Consider the following 18,899-nt stretch of genomic DNA (forward strand, 5'->3'; position numbering starts at 1 on the left):
TCAGCCTCTCCCGAAAGGGTTTTTATTGCCATGCTTGCTTTACTGTCTTGTCAGGCAAGTGCTACCTCTTATACTTCAAAAAAATACTGGGCACATTTCCCTGATCCCCTGACCTTCCAAGTAGTTACTTGGAACAGCGACCCTATACGGGTCAACACAGACCAGCCTCATCTCTTGGGAGGATCCTATACTTCTTGTGATAAAGATCATTATCCCATCAATTTTAACTATACTTTTAGGGGATTAATGGATGATCTTCCCCTTTGCTTTAACTTCCCCCATAGTTATACAAGTGATCTCATCACTCCCTCTAAGGAGGGGTGTGTTGGAGCCTCCAAGAAAGCAATTCTGACAGATTCTCCAGCATCAAAATTTTCAGACAAAACAGGAGATCGGCTGGTTTGGATATTACAGGCCCATATGCCCAGGGTCCTTGACCCCTATAAATCCTTGTTCCTTAATGCTCCACCAAAATATCCAAATTGTATTGATGTTGCTCCGTCAGATGTCATATGGAAAACTATAGACAACCGCCTTGGATATCCAGTATGGAAATCTTGTACTTATAATTCAAAAATAGATTATAGAATACCGGGAGGTGGAAACTATTCGGTACAAGACTGGAGCAATCCAAACCCAAGTCAGAATCCAGGATCTGTTTCTGACCATGTCAGTAGGCTTAGCAATTGGAAAAATGATTCCCTCCCTTGGCCATTGGTGCCCAGCAGATGGCATTATAATCAATGTGTTCCCCCCATGTTGTCCTATACTACTAAGGGCAAAACCTTTTGGCAACCAGAAATTTGGAGAGCCCTTGCTGCCACCTCCATTGTTACTTTAACTCGGCCAGAAAACGATTCCACCTATTCTGTGCTGGCTTGTTTACCCTCCCCTTACGTTTTTTTGTTTACTAATGATTCAAGAAGACTTCATATACAAATGAATTTTCAGGTGGACCAAATAGAGTCTACTGTGAACAATGCATGCTTTCATCCTGTTTAACCCCTCAATATAACATTTGTTCTTTTGTGGTGCTTCAACGTCCGCCCTACCTTATGGTGCCTGTCAGAGTGAACGCCTATTGGTATGACAATTACGGTGTAGCCATTCTGCAACAACTACAAGATTTAATGCATTCCCGACGGTTTGTAGGATTACTTATCCTAGGGATTTCAGCTTTGATAACAGCAATTACCTCTGTCACTGTGGCAGCGATATCCTTGACTCAACAAGTACATACTGCTCAATATGTCAATGATATGTCAAAAAATGTTTCTTTAGCTCTAGCTATGCAAGAGATTATAGATAGGAAATTAGAAGTAAAAATAGACGCCCTAGAAGAAGCAGTCATGCATATTGGAACTGAGTTGCAGGCTTTAAGGGTAAAGTTAGCATTATCCTGTCACGCCGACTATCGGTGGATCTGTGTAACGCCCCTAAAAGTAAATGATACGGATTACAATTGGGAAAAGATTAAAAATCATATTTCAGGTGTATGGAATAGCTCCAGCATTAGTTTAGATCTTGGAAAGCTTCACGGTCGGATAAAAACCTTAGAACATTCCCGCCTGGACTTTACTGCTGCAGGAGCTGCTAATGATTTTTTTCATACCTTTTCTAACTTTATTACTGGAAAAAATATCCTATCAGCTATTTTCAGTTACGCTGCTGTAGCAGCCCTTGTTTTACTTTTCATTATAATCCTTCCTTGCATTGTCAGAACTCTCCGGCAGAGCACTCAGAAGCTTGCGACTGAGATCCATCTGGCTGTCTTAAAAAGTAAAAAAAAGTGAGAGATGCTGGGAGCCAACACACGAGACCCTACCCCTAAAAAGGCCATAAGGGAGAAAACCTGACGGGCAAGGCGGATCCGGTTTTCAGGGGTTTCGAAAAGCTGCCCCCGGCGATCACCTTAAAGATGATATCTGTCTTTCTGATGCCTGCCTCAATGGACTACTCCCTAATTTCTCTGACACAGGCAGGAAGGCCTTCCCCGATCTCTTCCCAAATAAGAATCAATTTAGAACTTTAATCAATAAGTTTCCCAGGTGGTGGTATATTATGAGATTATTCAGGGTGAAAGGAGTGTTTTAATTTAAACTCCTTTGCTGGTAGTTTGTTAGCCAAATGCATTTATGCGCTTGGTACTAATATGCATGATTGCTTATAATATCCTAATCATAAAATAGCATAAAGAACCTGATTTTGCGGCTGGACGACCGGCAATAAACCCCACAGCAAAAGATTATCCTCAATGGTGAAAAATTGAAAGCATTTCCCTTAAAGTCAGTAATAAGACCAGGGTGCCCACTCTCACCACTACTATTCAACATAGTTTTGGAAGTTTTAGCCACAGCAATCAGACAAGAAAATGAAATAAAAAGACTCCAGATTGGAAAAGAAGAAGTAAAACTCTCACTGTTTGCAGATGACATGAGCCTCTACATAGAAAACCCTAGAGACTCCACCAGAAAATTACTAGAGCTAATCTATGAATATAGTAAAGTTGCAGGATATAAAACTAACACACAGAAATCCCTTGCATTTCTATAAATGAACAATGAGAAAACTGAAAGAGAAATTAAGGAAATAATTCCATTCACCATTGCAACAAAAAGAATAAAATACTTAGGAATAAATCTACCTAAAGAAACAAAAGGCCTATAGATAGAAAACTATTAAACACTGATGAAGGAAATCAAAGAGGACACAAAGAGATGGAGAAATATACCATGTTCATGGATTGGAAGAGTCAATATAGTGAAAGTGAGTATACAAAACAAAGCAATCTATAGATTCAATGCAATATAGCTACCAATGGTATTTTTCAGAGAACTAGAACAAATAAGTTCACAATTTGTATGGAGATACAAAAAACCTTGAATAGCCAAAGCAATATTGAGAAAGAAGAATGGAACTGGAGGAATCAACCTACATATCTTCAGACTATACTACAAAGTTACAGTCATCAAGACAGTATGGTACTGGCACAAAGACAGACATATAGATCAGTGGAATAAATTAGAAAATCCAGAGATAAATCCATGCACCTATGGACAACTTATCTTTGACAAAGGAGGCAAGAATATACAATGGAGAAAAGACAATCTTTTTAACAAGTGGTGCTGGGAAAACTGGTCAGCCACTTGTAAAAGAATGAAACTGGAACACTTTCTAACACCATACACAAAAGTAAACTCAAAATGTATTAAAGATCTAAATGTAAGACCAGAAACTATAAAACTTCTAGAGGAAAGCATAAGCAAAGCACTCTCTGACATAAATCATATCAGGATCCTCTATGACACCTCCCAGAGTAATGGAAATAAAAGCAAAAATAAACAAATTGGACCTAATTTAAATTAAAAGCTTTTGCACAACGAAGGAAACTGTAAGCAAGGTGAAAAGACAGCCCTCAGAATGGGAGAAAATAATAGCAAACAAAGCAACTGACAAAGAACTAGTCTCAAAAATATACAAGCAACTCCTGCAACTCAATTCCAGAAAAATAAACGACCCAATCAAAAAATGGGCCAGAGAACTAAACAGACATTTCTCCAAAGAAGACATACAGATGGCCAACAAGCACATGAAAAGATGCTCAACATCACTCATTATTAGAGAAATGCATATCAAAACCACAATGAGGTGCCATCTCACGCCAGTCTGAATGGGTGCTATCAAAAAGTCTACAAACAATAAATGCCAGAGAGGGTGTGGAGAAAAAGGAACCCTCTTACACTGTTGGTGGGGATGCATACTAGTACAGCCACTATGGAGAACAGTGTGGAGCTTCCTTTAAAAACTGGAAGTAGAATTGGCATATGACCCAACAATCCCACTGCTGGGCATGCACACCAAGGAAACCAGAATTGAAAGAGACACATGTACCGCAGTGTTCATCACAGCACTGTTTACAATAGCCAGGACATGGAAGCAACCTAGATGTCCATCGGCAGACAAATGGATAAGAAAGCTGTGGTACATATACACAATGGAATATTACTCAGCCATTGAAAAGAATGCATTTGAATCAGTTCTAATGAGGTGGATTACTGGAGCCTATTATACAGAGCGAAGTAAGTCAGAAAGAAAAACACCAATACAGTATATTAACACACACATATATATGGAATTTAGAAAGATGGTAACGATGAACCTATATGCAAGACAGCAAAAGAGACACAGATGGAATGAACAGACTTTTGAACTCTGTGGGAGAAGGCGAGGGTTGGATGATTTGAGAGAATAGCATTGAAACATGGATATTATCATATGTGAAATAGGTCGCCAGTCCAGGTTCGAGGCATGGAACAGCGTGCTCAGGGCTGGTGCACTGGGATGATCCTGAGGGATGGGACGGGGAGGGAGGTGGGAGGGGGGTTCAGTATGGGGAACACATGTACACCCATGGCTGATTCATGTCAATGTATGACAAAAGCTACCACAATATTGTAAAGTAATTAGCCTCCAGTTAAAATAAATAAAGAAATTAAGAAAATTATTCCTCCTTTCATTGCCACTTCCTTTTATTCAGGTGATCTGGACCCAGCCAGCTATATTTCTAAGGTATTCCTGTATGAGTGATCTTTTTAAATTAATTAATAAATCTCCTGTTTGGGTCATACCATTTATTTTATTTTATAGGCTGCAGTTTGAAGCTCACTGGATCTTAGTTCCCTGACCAGGGATGGAACCTGAGCCCCAGGCAGTGGAAGCATGGAGTTCTCACCACTGGACCACCAAGGAATTCCCTCTATTTATATTAGAGAGAGTGCACCATTTTCTTTCCTGGAGAACTGCCCACACTCCAGTTTTGGCCGATTGTGTTTTCAGTTGAAAGGTGAATATGTCCCTTATGTCTGCTATGAGGTGGTAGTTGGTCCGAAACTTGATTTTATTCTGATTCAACTTCTCATCAAGGCTATGCTCCAGAAAGTGTTCTTTATTGGTGTCTGGTTGTCCCACATCAGGAAGGGTAGAGTGTTAATTAGGTGATGTCAACCTGTTCCATCAAAGTTCCACCTGGCAGTGTCAGTTCAGTTCAGTTCAGTCACTCATTTGTGTCTAGTTCTTTCCAACCCCATGGACTGCAGCACGCCAGGCTTCCCTGTCCATCTCCAACTCCTGGAGTTTACTCAAACTCCTGTCCTTTGAGTCGGTGATGCCATCCAACCATCTCATCCTCTGTCGTCCGCTTCTCCTCCTGCCTTCAATCTTTCCCAGCATCAGGGTCTTTCCAAAGGAGTCAGCTCTTTGCATCAGGTGGCCAAAGGATTGGAGTTTCAACTTCAGCATCAGCCCTTCCAGTGAATCTTCAGGACTGATTTCCTTTACGATGGACTGGTTGGACAGTCCAAAGGACTGTCAAGAGTCTTCTCCAACACCACAGTTCAAAAGCATCAGTTCTTTGGTGCTCAGCTTTGTTTATGATCCAAGTCTCACACCCCCCATGATTACGGAAAGACCACAGTTTTGTAGACAGATCTTTCAGCTAAGTAATGTCTCTGCTTTTTAGTATGCTGTCTAGGATTGTCATACCTTTTCTTCCAAGGAGCAAGCATCTTTTAATCTCATGTTTGCAGTCACCATCTGCAGTGATTTTGGAGTCCAAGAAAATGAAGTCTGTCACTGTTTCCATTGTTTCCCCATCTATTTGCCATGCAGTAATGGGACTGGATGCCACGATGTTCCTTTTTTGAATATCCAGTTGTAAGCCAGCTTTTTCACTCTCACCTTTCACTTTCATCAAGAGGCTGTTTAGTTCTCCTTTTCTTTCTGCCACAAGGGTGGTATCATCTGCATATCTGAGGTTATTGATTTTTCCCCTGGCAATCTTGATTCCAGCTTGTGCTTCATCAGCCTAGCATTATGTACTCTGTATATAAGTTAAATAAGCAGGGTGACAGTATACAGCCTTGATGAACTCCTTTCCCAATTTGGAACCAGTCTGTTGTTCCATGTCCAGTTCTAACTGTTGCTTCCTGACTTGCATACAGATTTCTCAGGAGGCAGGTTCGGTGGTCTGGTATTCACATCACTTGAATAATTTTCCAGTTTTTGTGATCCACACAATCAAAGGCTTTGGGGGTAGTCAATAAAGCAGATGTAGAAGTTTTTCTGGAACTCTCTTGCTTTTTCTATGATCCAACAGATGTTGGCAATTTGATCTCTGCTTCCTCTGCCTTTTCTAAATCCAGCTTGAACATCTGGAATTTCTCAGTTCACGTACTGTTGAAGCCTAACTTGGAGAATATTGAGCATTACTTTGCTAGTGTGTGAGATGAGCGCAACTATGTGGTCATTTCAACATGTTTTGTTTGGCATTGTCAGTCTCCATAATTGTGTCGTAAGTCTGTAATTTCATTAGAACTCACAGCCTGGTGATATTCCTAATTCAGTTAATCCTCTTCCATTTACTTTTAAATTCATCTAATAATTGTGCTGTTAGTTTCTTGACCTCTATCCCCGCTTCAGTCTTCTTCTTCAGTTGTTCCTTCCCACAATGTTTAACTTCATTTTTACCAACATCGTGAAAGTTCATGATCTCCATTTCCATCATTCTCTTCTTCAGTAACCACTTTTTATCCTGACTTTTCAGTTTCACTTTCTTTCCGTTCTACCCAACTGTAAGCATTTATTAACCATTACTTCCCATCCCATCCCCCTTTTTCTACCAATGCACTTGTTGTTAATGTGGGTTTTTTTTTTTTTTTTCCAGTTAAGAATGTTCCCTCATCACACACTTATATTTATTGTGTAACAGTGTTTTGGTGACAGAAATGTAAGGAAAATAATCACTCACACGATGTTACAGTATATCTCAGTAAGCTGGGGGAAGAGATTAAAACGTGCATTTCTCTTTGTCATTCTTCAATAATGCAGTTTTTCTGTTCTCTTTTTCTTAAATTCTATTTTTTACTACATTGATATAGCTATCCTAGCTTTCTTGAGTTACTGTTTGCACAATGTATTTGTTCCTTTCTTTTCCCTTTTGATCCATTTGTGTCCTAATATTTGAAGTGTAACACTAGACATGAAATATGGTTACCTTCATTTCCTTCCCAGTTCACATTTTCTGTGTTTCCACCAGAAATAGGCATGAGAGGGTATTTCTCATATGCCCATTAATCTTTCATTACTCCCTTTAAATGATAGTTACATTGTTGTACATTTCTGTGAAAACTGATCTTGCTGCTTACTTATGAACCACGCAATTTTCTGCATTCATATTATGTTTTGAAAAGTGTATATAAAAACTATACAATATTACAGTCACTTTGTCCACTAAAAATAAATGCAAGCTTCTAAGTGCATTCCACAGTCACAGCCCGCTGAGGCTAAAATTGTCTCTTGAAGCAGAAGATCCCTCCAGTGTATGGAGGGATTCCACACAGCATCTATTTCTCATGGTTAAGACGATTCAACACTGGGAATGTTTTTGTCCAGCATCTGGGAGGTGGAGGCTGGTGGCTGTTGTTCATTTTTCTCCTCGAAGCTGTGTCGGATCCCATATCCAAAGTATATGACAGATCCTAGTAGGGGCATGAGACAGTGAGAAGGGAAAGTAGGTGCTCTCCCTACTTACAATGCCCAATAGGTCTCTTATTACGGCATCTGACATATTTGGGGAGGGCTTCTAGGAAGAGGATTGGTTTCTGTCACTCGAGGGGACTCTTCACCCCCAAAAAGCTACTCACCAATCCCCATCCAGATGCCAAATTGGACCCAGGTCCCAGTGTCCAAGTGCATCATCAGGTAAATGTTCACAAAAATGCTCACCAGAGGGAAGACAGGCAAAGCAGAGACCTGTGGGCAGAGTCAGTTCATCCCTGAACACACACCAGATGTCTGAATTAGAGACTCCACCCCCAGGAAGAGCAGGAAGACGCCAGTTCTACTCAGGCTGTGTGTTCAGTGACTACTGAGACTGGGTTTGTGAAACACTGAGTGTGGATCTGGGAAGGGTCCATTGGTTTTAGAAGTTCCCTTTACTCCCTGGCCCAACAAAGATGTGTAGACCTCAAAGTACACAGAATTAATTCACTCAAGGTGGACACTCTGGGCACATAAGGTCACCTACCCTGAAGTGAAGAGGAGAGGGGCTCTGGGGCTGCCTCCAGATGATGACCGTGGCCCCAGTGATGAGCAGCAGCAGCAGCACAGCCACTGTTGTGAGCACGGGGTCTCCAGAGAACACGTGGCTGGGCCACTGGGCCAGGATCAGGCTCAGGATAGTCAGCAGGAGAACTGCAAGGGTCAAGGTAGAGGAGAAAAGGCTGAACCCAGAAGCCAAAGACGTCAGGACCTTGGGTCACACCCCTGAAATAGTCCACATCAGGAAGAACCATCATATCTCCAAGACTCCTTCTCAACAGCCAAAGACACAGGCTGCCAACCTATCTTGTCAATTTCAAAATACCACCAAAGAGAAACCCCACTGCTCACCGAGCAGGAAGGCACATCCACAGACAATCTGGCTAGATTTCCGGGTGGGAATGGGGCTGGTAGGGTACCACAGAGTCTTCAGAATGCTTGAGGTTCCAGCTTCAGGTACAGGTTCTGAAGGACTTGCTTCACGATCAGAAATCTCAATTTCCTCCTCTATTTTCTCATTCTTGCTTAAATTTTGTTCTGGTTGGTACCTGAAGGAGAGATATCAAAGCAGTATTCACAGCAGCCCCCTACTCATTCAAACATCAGACAGTATAATTCACCTCTTTCTTGCCTTCAGCCTAGTGAAACATATAGAAGGCAGCAAGAAGACAGCAGAGGATCACCTCCCCATCACCCCCTAGAGTCCAAGGCTCTCAGCCAAGGTTAGTGGGTCTCACCTGAGGACAAGTATGGAAACAGCCATAAGAGTGTAAGCAGGCAGGACCCCGGTTGACATGAGTTTCACCAGATCGAGGATCCTGAGGAGTGATGCCATGAACCCTAGAATGAGGGTGGGGGGAGGGAGTGAGAAGTCCCTGGAAGCATTCATGTTAAAGAAATTGGTCATAGGAAAGAATGGACTTCCTTTATTCACCTGTAAGAATTCCAGAAGCCATGATGGCCATGATGGGGGGGTGTATGCAGGCGTTGATCTGAGTAAGTCTCCGGAAAAGGAACCCATCATCTGCCATTGTGCAGATCAACTGAAACATGGGGAACATGGAGCCCAGGAGGCTGGGAGAGAAAATGGAAACACATGTGAGGATGTGGAGATGCAGGAGCGACCAGAGCATGTGTTCCCTAGTCTACATGGGTTAAGGTATCCTTCCTTCTTGTCTCTCAATCCCAAGGGCTGGGATATCTGAGAATCTGACAGTAGATGAAGAGAAAACGAGGACACTGACCTGTATAAAAGGGTACACAGGAAGACAACAGCCATGGCATATTTGGCAGAAGCCCATCCTACATGGAGAAAAGCCTGCAGTAAGGGGCTGTAAGGGTAAATCTGGTAGTAGGGCACCATGAGGGTGAGCGCTGCTGAGACACCAGAGTACGCCAGAAAGCCGATGAAGATGGAGATCACCATGCTCAAGGGGATGGAACACTGAGGATTTGGGGCTTGTTTTCCTGCAGGACAGGAGGAAGTACTGGGTCAGGAAAGCATGCTGCTGTGAAAACAGAAAATCCCCTTCTCTGTTGCACATCCAAAAGCAGGCTTTTGTTGCTGCTATTCAGTCACTCAGCTGTGTCTAACTCTTTGTGACCCCATGGACTGCAGCACGCCAGATGTCCCTGTCGTCGCCATCTCCCTGAGTTTGCTCAAACTCATGTCCATTGAGTCGGTGAAGCCATCCAACCATCTCATCCTCTGTTGCCCCCTTCTCCTATGTCCTCAATCTTTCTCAGCATCAGGGTCTAACCTTCTACCAACCCCTGTGCCCAGGGGCAGCCTAATCATTGCCCACATCCCTGATGGGACACACAATGACCATGTTACCTGCAGTGACAATAGCATGAACATCAAAATATGAGGTGAAAAGTATAGCTGCTCCTTGGAGAATCCCTTCAAAGCCAAACGGCACAAACCCTCCAGAACCCAGAGGGCCCAAGCTATGGTGAGAGAAGGAAAGAGGAAGAACATGGGTGAGGTGTGTTCAACCACTTCTACAGGGCTCCTCCCCTCATATCACAAGTCCTGGGCTCCAGGACCCCCATCACCTGGATCCACCAGCCCAGATATCTTTAGTCCCCACCATGTTCCCAGCTCTGTACCAACACCACCCATGTATTACCAAGAGGACCCTCCTGACCTAAAGGTGCTGCTGGATCCAGATATGTTAGCTCTGTAGCCCTGTTCTGTGAGCTGCCAGTTGTGCAGGTCTCCCTTAATGAAGCCAGAGAGGATCATGAAGATGGGAACAAAAAGGTTCAAGCCTGTGGACACTTTGAAAATCAGGGTTGTCACATGAGCACCCCGAACCAGTAGTCCTGTGGGAAAGATGGAATATGAGACACAGAAAGCAGACCAGTGGTTGCCAGGGCTTGAGGGTTGGGGTGGTTTGGGGCAGACTGTGGTATGGGATAGACCATGACTGCTCAGTGGGTGGAGAAGGCAATGGCAGCCCACTCCAGTACTCTTGCCTGGAAAATCCCATGGGCAGAGGAGCCTGGTAGGCTGTAGTCAGTGGGGTCACTAAGAGTTGGACACGACTGGGTGACTTCACTCTCACTTTTCACTTTCATGCAGTGGAGAAGGAAACAGCAACCCACTCCAGTGTTCTTGCCTGCTGAATCCCAGGGACGGGGGAGCCTAGTGGGCTGCCGTCTATGGGGTTGCACAGAGTCAGACACGACTAAAGCAACTCAGCAGCAGCAGTAGCAGCAGCTCAGTGGGTACACGGTTTCCTTTTGGGGAGATGACCATGTTTGGAACTAGATGGAGTGATGGTTACAACACTGTGAATGGACTAAGTATCAGTGAGTTGCACACTTTGAGATGCTTTCCTGGTGGCTCAGTGGTAAAGAATCTGCCTGCAATGCAGGAGTCACAGGAGACACAGGTTCAGTCCCTGGGTTAGGAAGATCTCCTGGAGGAGGGCATGGTGACCCACTCCAGCATTCTTGCCTGGAGAATCACAAGGACAGAGGAGCTTGACAGGCTGCAGTCCATATGGTTGCAAAGAGTTGTACATGACTGAATCGACTTAGTGCCCAGACACACATGTGCACTTTAAGATGGTTAATTTCTTACTGTGGCCATCATCTCACAAGGTATATCTATCAAATCATCAATTTGTACACCTTCAGTCAGTTCAGTTCAGTTCAGTTCAGTCACTCAGTCATGTCTGACTCTTTGCGATCCCATGAATTGCAGCACGCCAGGCTTGCCTGTCCATCACCAACTCCTGGAGTTTACTCAAACTCATGCCCATCGAGTTGGTGATGCCATCTAGCCATCTCATCCTCTGTCATCCCCTTCTCCTCCTGCCCCCAATCCCTCCCAGCATCAGGGTCTTTTCCAATGAGTCAAGTCTTTGCATGAGGTGGCCAAAGTATTGGAGTTTCAGCTTCAGCATCAGTCCTTCCAGTGAACATCCAGGACTGATCTCCTTTAGGATGAACTGGTTGGATCTCCTTGCAGTCCAAGGGACTCTCAAGAGTCTTCTCCAACACCACAGTTCAAAAGCATCAATTTTTCGGTGCTCAGCTTTCTTCACAGTCCAACTCTCACATCCATAGATGACCACTGTAAAAACCATAGCCTTGACCAGATGGACCTTGGATGGCAAAGTAATGTCTCTGCTTTTTAATATGCTATCTAGGTTGGTCATAACTTTCCTTCCAAGGAGTAAGTGTCTTTTAATTTCATGGCTGTACATCTTAAACTTACACAATATTGTATATCAATTACATCTCAATAAAATTGGGAAAAACAATGTGTTAGTTTTATTCTATGAGAATTTCCTCTCAATTGAAAAAAAAATCTTTGGTCTCAATACAGAGGAAGAAACTTGTCATGCTGAGTAAATGATTCTGAGCTGGGATGATTTTATCACTGAAGGGACAGTTGCCAATGCCCAGAGGCATTCTGATGGTCACAGTTTAGCACCAGTACCTAGTGAGCAAGGCTGGGGATGCTATGCAACATCTGACTATGATTAAAAAACATCAACAACAACAACAACAAAAACACCACCCTACAATATGGAGCACAGGACAGACCCAGGGTGGGAAACAATTCTCTATGTCTTGCCTCCCTTACTCATAACCCTGATCCTTCTTTCCAGCCCTAATTCTACCTTCTGCCACCTCAGGCCTTTCCCACACCAATTCTCCCTCCAAACCCCACTCTTTCCACCCAATGTCTGACCCCTTCTCACCAGTCATCAGCAGCACCAGGCCCAGGGAAATAAAGTCTGGATATGGGGCCAGGAAAGAGGGCATATGTGGAGAGAAAGTTCTCTCTAATGCCTGAGAGATGTGGTTCCCAATGAGGCTGTCAAAGGTGTAGCTCCAAGCCCTGGTCAAACAGGAAGCGGCTGCAGTGGCAGAAGAAGGGAGATTAATAGACATTAATTAAACCCATACAATGCACCTTGGGATGTATTTAGGGGGAAAACAGACAAAATTCTCACTCCCAACTAGTTCCTTTTCATGAGATTGGGGAGAGAAGAATCAGATGATTCACAAAATTTAATTCACTATTTAATATGTGAGGAGATCAATGTTATGCAAGAAAAGAATACAGTGAAGTGGGACCTGGGATGGCTGGGAGATGAGTGTTGAAATTTTAAATCAAGTAGTAAAGGAAAATCCCTTGAAGGCAACAGCTGAGCAAAGACTTCCATATGGTGAGGGGAGAAGCATGTGGGAACTGCCTCCCTCTCACCCACCCCCTACAGTTCCCTTTCTTCTGGTTTCTTGGCCCATGTTTAAAGAAAACAGGATAGCTCAGTACAGTGAAGCTGTGGGGCTTTCTAGAACTTCCCTCTACAAGCTCCATAACAAAGTCTTTATGAATGAGTGAAGACCCCAGTTACCCTCCTAGTTTACTGACGCTTAAACCCCACTTTGTCCCCCTCCCCATCATCTCACCAGCCACTAAATACAGTAAGAGGTTCCAACCAATGACGAAGGCGTGGAGTTCTCCCATGGTGACGTAGCTGTAGAGATACGCAGAACAGGAGTGTGGTACCCAAGCCCAAAGTTCGGCATAGCAGAGTCCAGACAACACAGAAGACAGGGCGACCACCGAAAAGGAGATGATGATCGCCGGTCCAGTGATGAACATGACCATGACGCCTGTCAGGACGTACACACCAGCGCCCAGAGTCCTGCCCACGCCCAAGAGCACCAGGCCGAGGGTGCTCAGCGGAGCTCTGCGACTCTCAGACTCCTCCCGGGGCTCCAGTGGCCGCCTGCGGACCAGCTTCTGAACAAACTGGCGAACATACTGACGCAGCATCCTAGACGGAGTTGAGGAGGTTACGATCTGCTGAGAAAACAAGACACAAAGTCATCAAGCAGGTCCATCCGCCCTTGGCCCTGGGAGTCCAATTACACGGAGCAATGGAGTGATGAGGGGCAGGCTGTACAAGGACACAATGGCAAGTTCTCCACCTCTGCGCTTTGGTTTCCTCAAACATAAATCAGACATTTAATATGCTTCAAACTTGCTGGAAAGGTTGCTTTAAGAGAAGTGGGGGGTGGGGGGCACAGAATACATCTTCCCGAGGGTGCCACTTTGGTTTTTGGGCTGTTTTGAGATGAAGTCAATCAAGATACTGCAGCCTAAAGAAAAGCCTTTTGCCTGTCCCTTCGTGGCTGAAAGTAATTTAGATTAGGGGACCCCTAACAGCTCCATGTCCCCAGAGAGCTATTATCAGAGAGAACTTCTGGTCTTAGAAAGGCTTGTCAGCATGGAGGGGCAAACATTTGTTAACCAATCATTTGCTCTTCTCATCTTCTGTAACCAAGCGGGGCTGATCTCAGAGAGAGAGAGAGAGCCGTGAGTGGCAGCTTGAAGCGAGGTCTTAGTTCTCTGACCAGGAATTGGACCTGGGCCGCCTGGATGAAAACCAGGAATCCTCCTCCTTGTCCAAGACCGGCTAGAGGCTGGAAACAAGGTTTCCCTGGCTATTGCCCCCACTGAAAAATGGGAGGAAAAAACTGAAAAAAAAAAAAAAATTAAAATTAAGAAAGCAGCTTATTACTAGAGACACAACACAACAAGCAGGAGAACACACAGAGAAATAGTTTTTTGTTTTTTATTTAAGACAGAAGCAAGGCAGAATTTATGCCTGTAGAGAAAAGATGTGGGCATCCTCATAACGAGTAGGATCCCCATAAAGATGCAAGTAAATTATTCATGCAGGGCAGTTCTTCTCGGTGTGTTTGCCTTTGGCCAACTGTCTGGTTTCTCTTTCCACACTTGACCTGCCCTAGGATCCTCCCCGTGCCCTAGATTTCTTTCGACTAGAGATCCTCCGAATGTTTTTGAAATGCCAACAGATAGTGGTTTCTCTGCACCTGTTAAAGCTATTCATGACCGAAGGGTCTCCAATTTCTGGAGCGACCAGCCAGAGACAGAATAAACAGGTTTTATTTTACCCACAAGTGTAAATTAACAGATTGCTGTACATCATAAGTAGCTTGAGGAGAACAGTCTTCTTATGTTTGAAAAAACAATAATTAGAAGCCAATAATTTGCCATACAAAAGTCATAAAGAAAAAAAAAGTCATAAAGATTATAATCATATTTAGCATTTCATTTGTGGATATTAGTCACTCAGTTGTGTCCAAATCTTTGTAACCCCATGGACTGCAGCCTGCCAGGCTCCTCTGTCCGTGGGATTTCCCAGGCAAGAATACTGGAATGAGTTGCCATTTCCTCCCCTAGGGCATAATCCAGACCCAGAGATCAAGCCCAAGTCTCCTGCATTGCAGGCAGGTTCTTACTGTCTGAGCCACCAGGGAAGCCCAGCAGTTCATTTAATGCCATGTAATTCACTTCTGTTCCGTTTGAGTCCAGTTTTTCTATTAGTTCTGTTGACCTGGCCTGATGATTAAGGATGCCAGTGACAGTGAGAGTTTCAAGAAGTCTGTGAGGTTTTTGTTAAGGCTGGTGTGATTTGTCCAGTGAGGTGAGTACCTTGATCACTGGAGATTATGGAAGGCATACTCCAAGTGGAATGCATATTTATTTTTACAATTTTCTATTCATTGCAAGGGCATCAGTCTTGCAGCCAGGAAAGTCTTTAACCCATCAAATAAAAATGAGATTTTTCAGGGAGCCAGGAAAAGCCGGGCAGTCGTCTTGGGTGTCCCAGAGCCCTGACTATTTAATCAGCAGCTATTGTGTACCCATTTTAAATTCCCTCAGTTAGGAGTAGACCTCTGCCACGCTCTTCTCTGGTGGCCCAGATGGTAAAGAATCTGCCTGCAAGGCAGGAGACATGGATTCGATCCCTGGGTTGAGAAGATCCCCTGGAGAAGGAAATGGCAACCCACTCCAGTATTCTTGCCTGCAGAATTCCATGGACAGAGGAGCCTGGTGGGCTACAGACATAGCGTTGCAAAGAGTCGGACACTACTGAGTTACTAACACATTCATTTTCAGTTGCTATGCCACAAGGATATCAGGGTGTCCAAAGTCTGACAATAAAGGTTAAGTTTTGTAGAAGAATGAACTTTATCTACATGTGCCATAATCTTCAGAGATCGTGAAATGCTCCTTATTTTCTCAACCAAAGTAACGAGAGATCTCAAAAGCAATAACAAATCACTTAGACCCAAAGAGTTCACACAGTCTGTTATCAAAAGCAGCGCTCCAAGAAAACATTGTTCTCTTAACAGACAGAGAAAATCATATTCCAGTCTGGCAACAGCTTACTGTTAATAACAACATTTATTTACCTAATTAATTTTGATTCAATTTTGGAAAGCCCTCTCTATAGATCTTGAAGAGGTAGCACTTTTTCAAAGGCATCCAAGTGAAACCATAACTGTGTATTATGTAAAGAAAAGATTTAAGAAGGCATGTTTAAAGTCTGACTATGGACTTCCCTGCTGAGTCCGGTGGCAAAGAATCAACCTGCCAATGCAGGGGATGCAGTTGGATCCCTGAACCAGAAGATTCCACATGCTGTCGTGCAACGAAGCCCATGCACCACAACCACGGAAGCCCGCACCCTGGAGCCCGGGTTCGGCAGAAAGAGACGTGACCACAAAGGGAAGCCTGTAGGTCGTAACTGGAGAGCTGCCCCCACTCAGACAACTAGAGAAAGCCAGCTCGCAGTGACAAAGACCAGACACAGCCAAATATTAAATAAATTAATTAAATAGTCTCTAGAGGCTTTCACATTAAAAATGTGATTGCAATGCAATTGACAAAGTAGCTGGGTTACTGCTGTGACTTAAAACACTCTCAGAAAATAACTGGAATTATGCCTAACACTGCACTTGTTTGTGTTGCATCTAAGGTAAAGTTGAAGGGAACATAAAGCTTAGATGAAAAAGAAACTTTGAAAGTGAAAGTTTAATTGCTCAGTTTTGTCCAACTCTTTGTGACGCCATGGACTCTAGCCTGCTAGGCTCCTCTATTCATGGAATTTTACAGGCAAGAACACTAGAGTGAGTTGCCCTTCCCTTTTCCAGGGATCTTCCAACCCAGGGATTGAATCTGGGTCTTCTCAAGTAAAGTAGGAAAGAAAATCACAGGATAAAAAGAGAAAAGTGCAGTGTGTGTGCTGGTGGGCTGCTTGAGAAGAAATACACTGGAGGACCTGGGGATGTAATTTTTCTACCATCCCTAGGAAATAAAGTGTGGTGTGTAGCAGGGAGAAATTTACTGATGGTGCCAATGATGAGTCCCTGCTTTGTTGATGAGGAAGCACTGCTGGGCTGAGGACCTGCGGGGGTTGCAGTTCAAGGAGAGCAAGAGACAGAGGAAACAGAATTTGGGCTCCTTCACTGAGCAGACCTAGATTGAAACCTGTGGGTCTTGGAAACAGAGAGTGAGAGCAAGCAAATTCTCGTGGGAAAGAGAGAGAAGCTCAGAGGTCTCTAGCCAGCAGTTTGGGGTTTACCTTAAAATCCTGGGTTTCAGCATCAGGTGTTCTTGGAGAGAGTCAGCCGTGAGGGGTGGCTTAGCTCTGTGTGCAGGTATTGAGCCCGGGTGGCCTGGGGGAAAACCAGGACTCCTAACTGCTCGTCCTCCAGGGGCCAGAGGCTAGAGACAAGGTTCCCCTGACTCTTGCCTCCATTGAAAAATACATTTCTCAAGGCGGAAAAAAAATTTTTTTTAATCAAAAATAGGTACAAAGTGTATTATTAGAGACTCAGCACAACAAGTGAGTGAGCACACAGAGGAAGTTTGTTCAGTTAACACAGAAGCGAGGCAGAGATACACACCTGGAGAGAAAGAGTGTGGGCGTTCTCTGAGGAGGAGGAGCCCCATAACCCACAAAAGTCAGTAAAACCATTCATACAGGGCAGTTCTTCTGCGTTTGTTAGCCTTTGGCGAATTATCTGGTTTCTTTTTCCACAGCTGCCCTGCCCTTGAATCCTCATTTTCAAGATGGGTTCCATTTTTTTTCAAGATGGGTTCCAGCTGGGAGGCCATGGGATGGGGTGGGATCCCAGCAGCTCCTATTATGGGGGGATGCCCTCCTCCTCTCTGACCCTCAACATGTGCCCCTGTCTCCCTGGCCACAAGGCTGGGAAATCTATCACTCTTGACCTTTAAATCAAAGAGGTTTTAGCCCTGCCATAATTGTTGCCTCAAAGTGTCCAGGAGACAAAGTCCAGCTACTCACTCTGTTCTTGTCATTTCCATCTTGAAGTGCCAACAGGAGGCTGGTTGTAAATGTCTAGCCTAGAGCCCACCTGCCTCCTTCCTCAGGAAATGTAAAAAGAAGTCTAATTGTAAATGCCCAGCCTGGAGCCCACTAGCTCCTACCTCAGGACCATATGGGCTCCTGAGAATGAAGGCTTTTTTTCTGTCCCCTGTTCCTTTTTTAAAAGTATTTTTTTTTAATACCAAAAACATTTTGTATTGGGGTGTAGCCAAGTAATAATGTTGTGGTAGTTTCAGGTCAACAGCGAAGGGACTCAGTCATACACACATAAGTGTCCATTCTCCAGCAAACTGCCCTCCCATCCAGCCTGCACCCAACACTTAGCAGATTCCTTTGTCTACAGTAGGTCCTGGTTGGTTTTCCATTTTAAATACAGCAGTGTATACAGGACCTTTGCAAAGTCTCTAACTATCCCTTCCCCTGGCAACCATAAATTCATTTCCTAAGTCTGAGTTTCTTTCTGATTTGTACGTAAGTTCATTTCTGTCCCTTGTTTCTTGTATCTAGACCCTAGCCTCCATGACCTGCCCTGAGTTCCAAAGGGCAGCTTCAAGCAGTTGCTACTCACAGAATCTGAAACTCCGATACTTTGGCCACCAGCTGTGAAGAGCTGACTCATTTGAAAAGACCCTGATGCTGGGAAATATTGAAGGCGGGAGGAGAAGGGGACAACAGAAGATGAGATGGTTGGATGGCATCACCAACTCAATGGGCATGAGTTTGGGTAAACTCTGTGATTTGGTGATGGACAGGGAGGCCTGGCGTGCTGCAGTCCATGGGGTTGCAAAGAGTCAGACATGACTGAGTGACTGCACTGAACTCAACTGAACCATGGAAGGAGCAGCTGAGAAACTACCTGAGGCAAAATTAAAGGGGCCAGAGACCCTTTAAAGTTTAATCTTCCTGAGGATTAGGAGACCCACTGCCTGGGATCCTGCACACACCCTGATCTGTCAGCAACTCCTCCCTTGACGGTTGCCATAAAACTCCTCACTGAACTTGCCTGGGCTGGGGCTCAGTTTCAATGGCAGGAGCCTGCTCTGCCCCCTGGGCCCAGCAAAGCAATAAAGCTGTTCTTTCCTCCTCCACCCAAACCTCTGCCTC

The 18,899-nt window shown here is 44.3% G+C and overlaps 4 protein-coding genes across 4 annotated transcripts in view; all 4 read right to left on the reverse strand.

Annotated features, from left to right (window-relative positions):
- LOC122421239 (cationic amino acid transporter 3-like) overlaps window positions 1-171 on the reverse strand; it is a 4,623-nt gene extending 4,452 nt beyond the window's left edge. Inside the window, exon 1 of the mRNA XM_043437112.1 lies at window positions 114-171. Coding sequence (XP_043293047.1) covers window positions 114-171 — 58 coding nt within the window. The remainder of the gene's footprint in view (window positions 1-113) is intronic.
- The window catches only part of LOC122421234 (cationic amino acid transporter 3-like), a 214,225-nt gene that overhangs the window by 180,477 nt on the left and 14,849 nt on the right, over window positions 1-18,899 (reverse strand). The window lies entirely within an intron of this gene.
- LOC122420188 (cationic amino acid transporter 3-like) overlaps window positions 1-18,899 on the reverse strand; it is a 183,137-nt gene that overhangs the window by 54,737 nt on the left and 109,501 nt on the right.
- The window catches only part of LOC122420184 (cationic amino acid transporter 3-like), a 32,085-nt gene continuing 19,773 nt past the window's right edge, over window positions 6,588-18,899 (reverse strand). Inside the window, exons 3-13 of the mRNA XM_043435033.1 lie at window positions 13,033-13,429; window positions 12,318-12,476; window positions 10,248-10,425; window positions 9,935-10,047; window positions 9,342-9,564; window positions 9,032-9,171; window positions 8,835-8,937; window positions 8,449-8,645; window positions 8,084-8,250; window positions 7,701-7,809; window positions 6,588-7,535 (exon numbers count right to left, since the gene is read on the reverse strand). Of these exons, the coding sequence (XP_043290968.1) occupies window positions 7,414-7,535; window positions 7,701-7,809; window positions 8,084-8,250; window positions 8,449-8,645; window positions 8,835-8,937; window positions 9,032-9,171; window positions 9,342-9,564; window positions 9,935-10,047; window positions 10,248-10,425; window positions 12,318-12,476; window positions 13,033-13,402 (1,881 nt within the window). The 5' untranslated portion in view covers window positions 13,403-13,429 and the 3' untranslated portion in view covers window positions 6,588-7,413. The remainder of the gene's footprint in view (window positions 7,536-7,700; window positions 7,810-8,083; window positions 8,251-8,448; window positions 8,646-8,834; window positions 8,938-9,031; window positions 9,172-9,341; window positions 9,565-9,934; window positions 10,048-10,247; window positions 10,426-12,317; window positions 12,477-13,032; window positions 13,430-18,899) is intronic.

This window comes from Cervus canadensis, chromosome 18 (assembly GCF_019320065.1).
Source record: "Cervus canadensis isolate Bull #8, Minnesota chromosome 18, ASM1932006v1, whole genome shotgun sequence".
Taxonomy (NCBI): domain Eukaryota; kingdom Metazoa; phylum Chordata; class Mammalia; order Artiodactyla; family Cervidae; genus Cervus; species Cervus canadensis.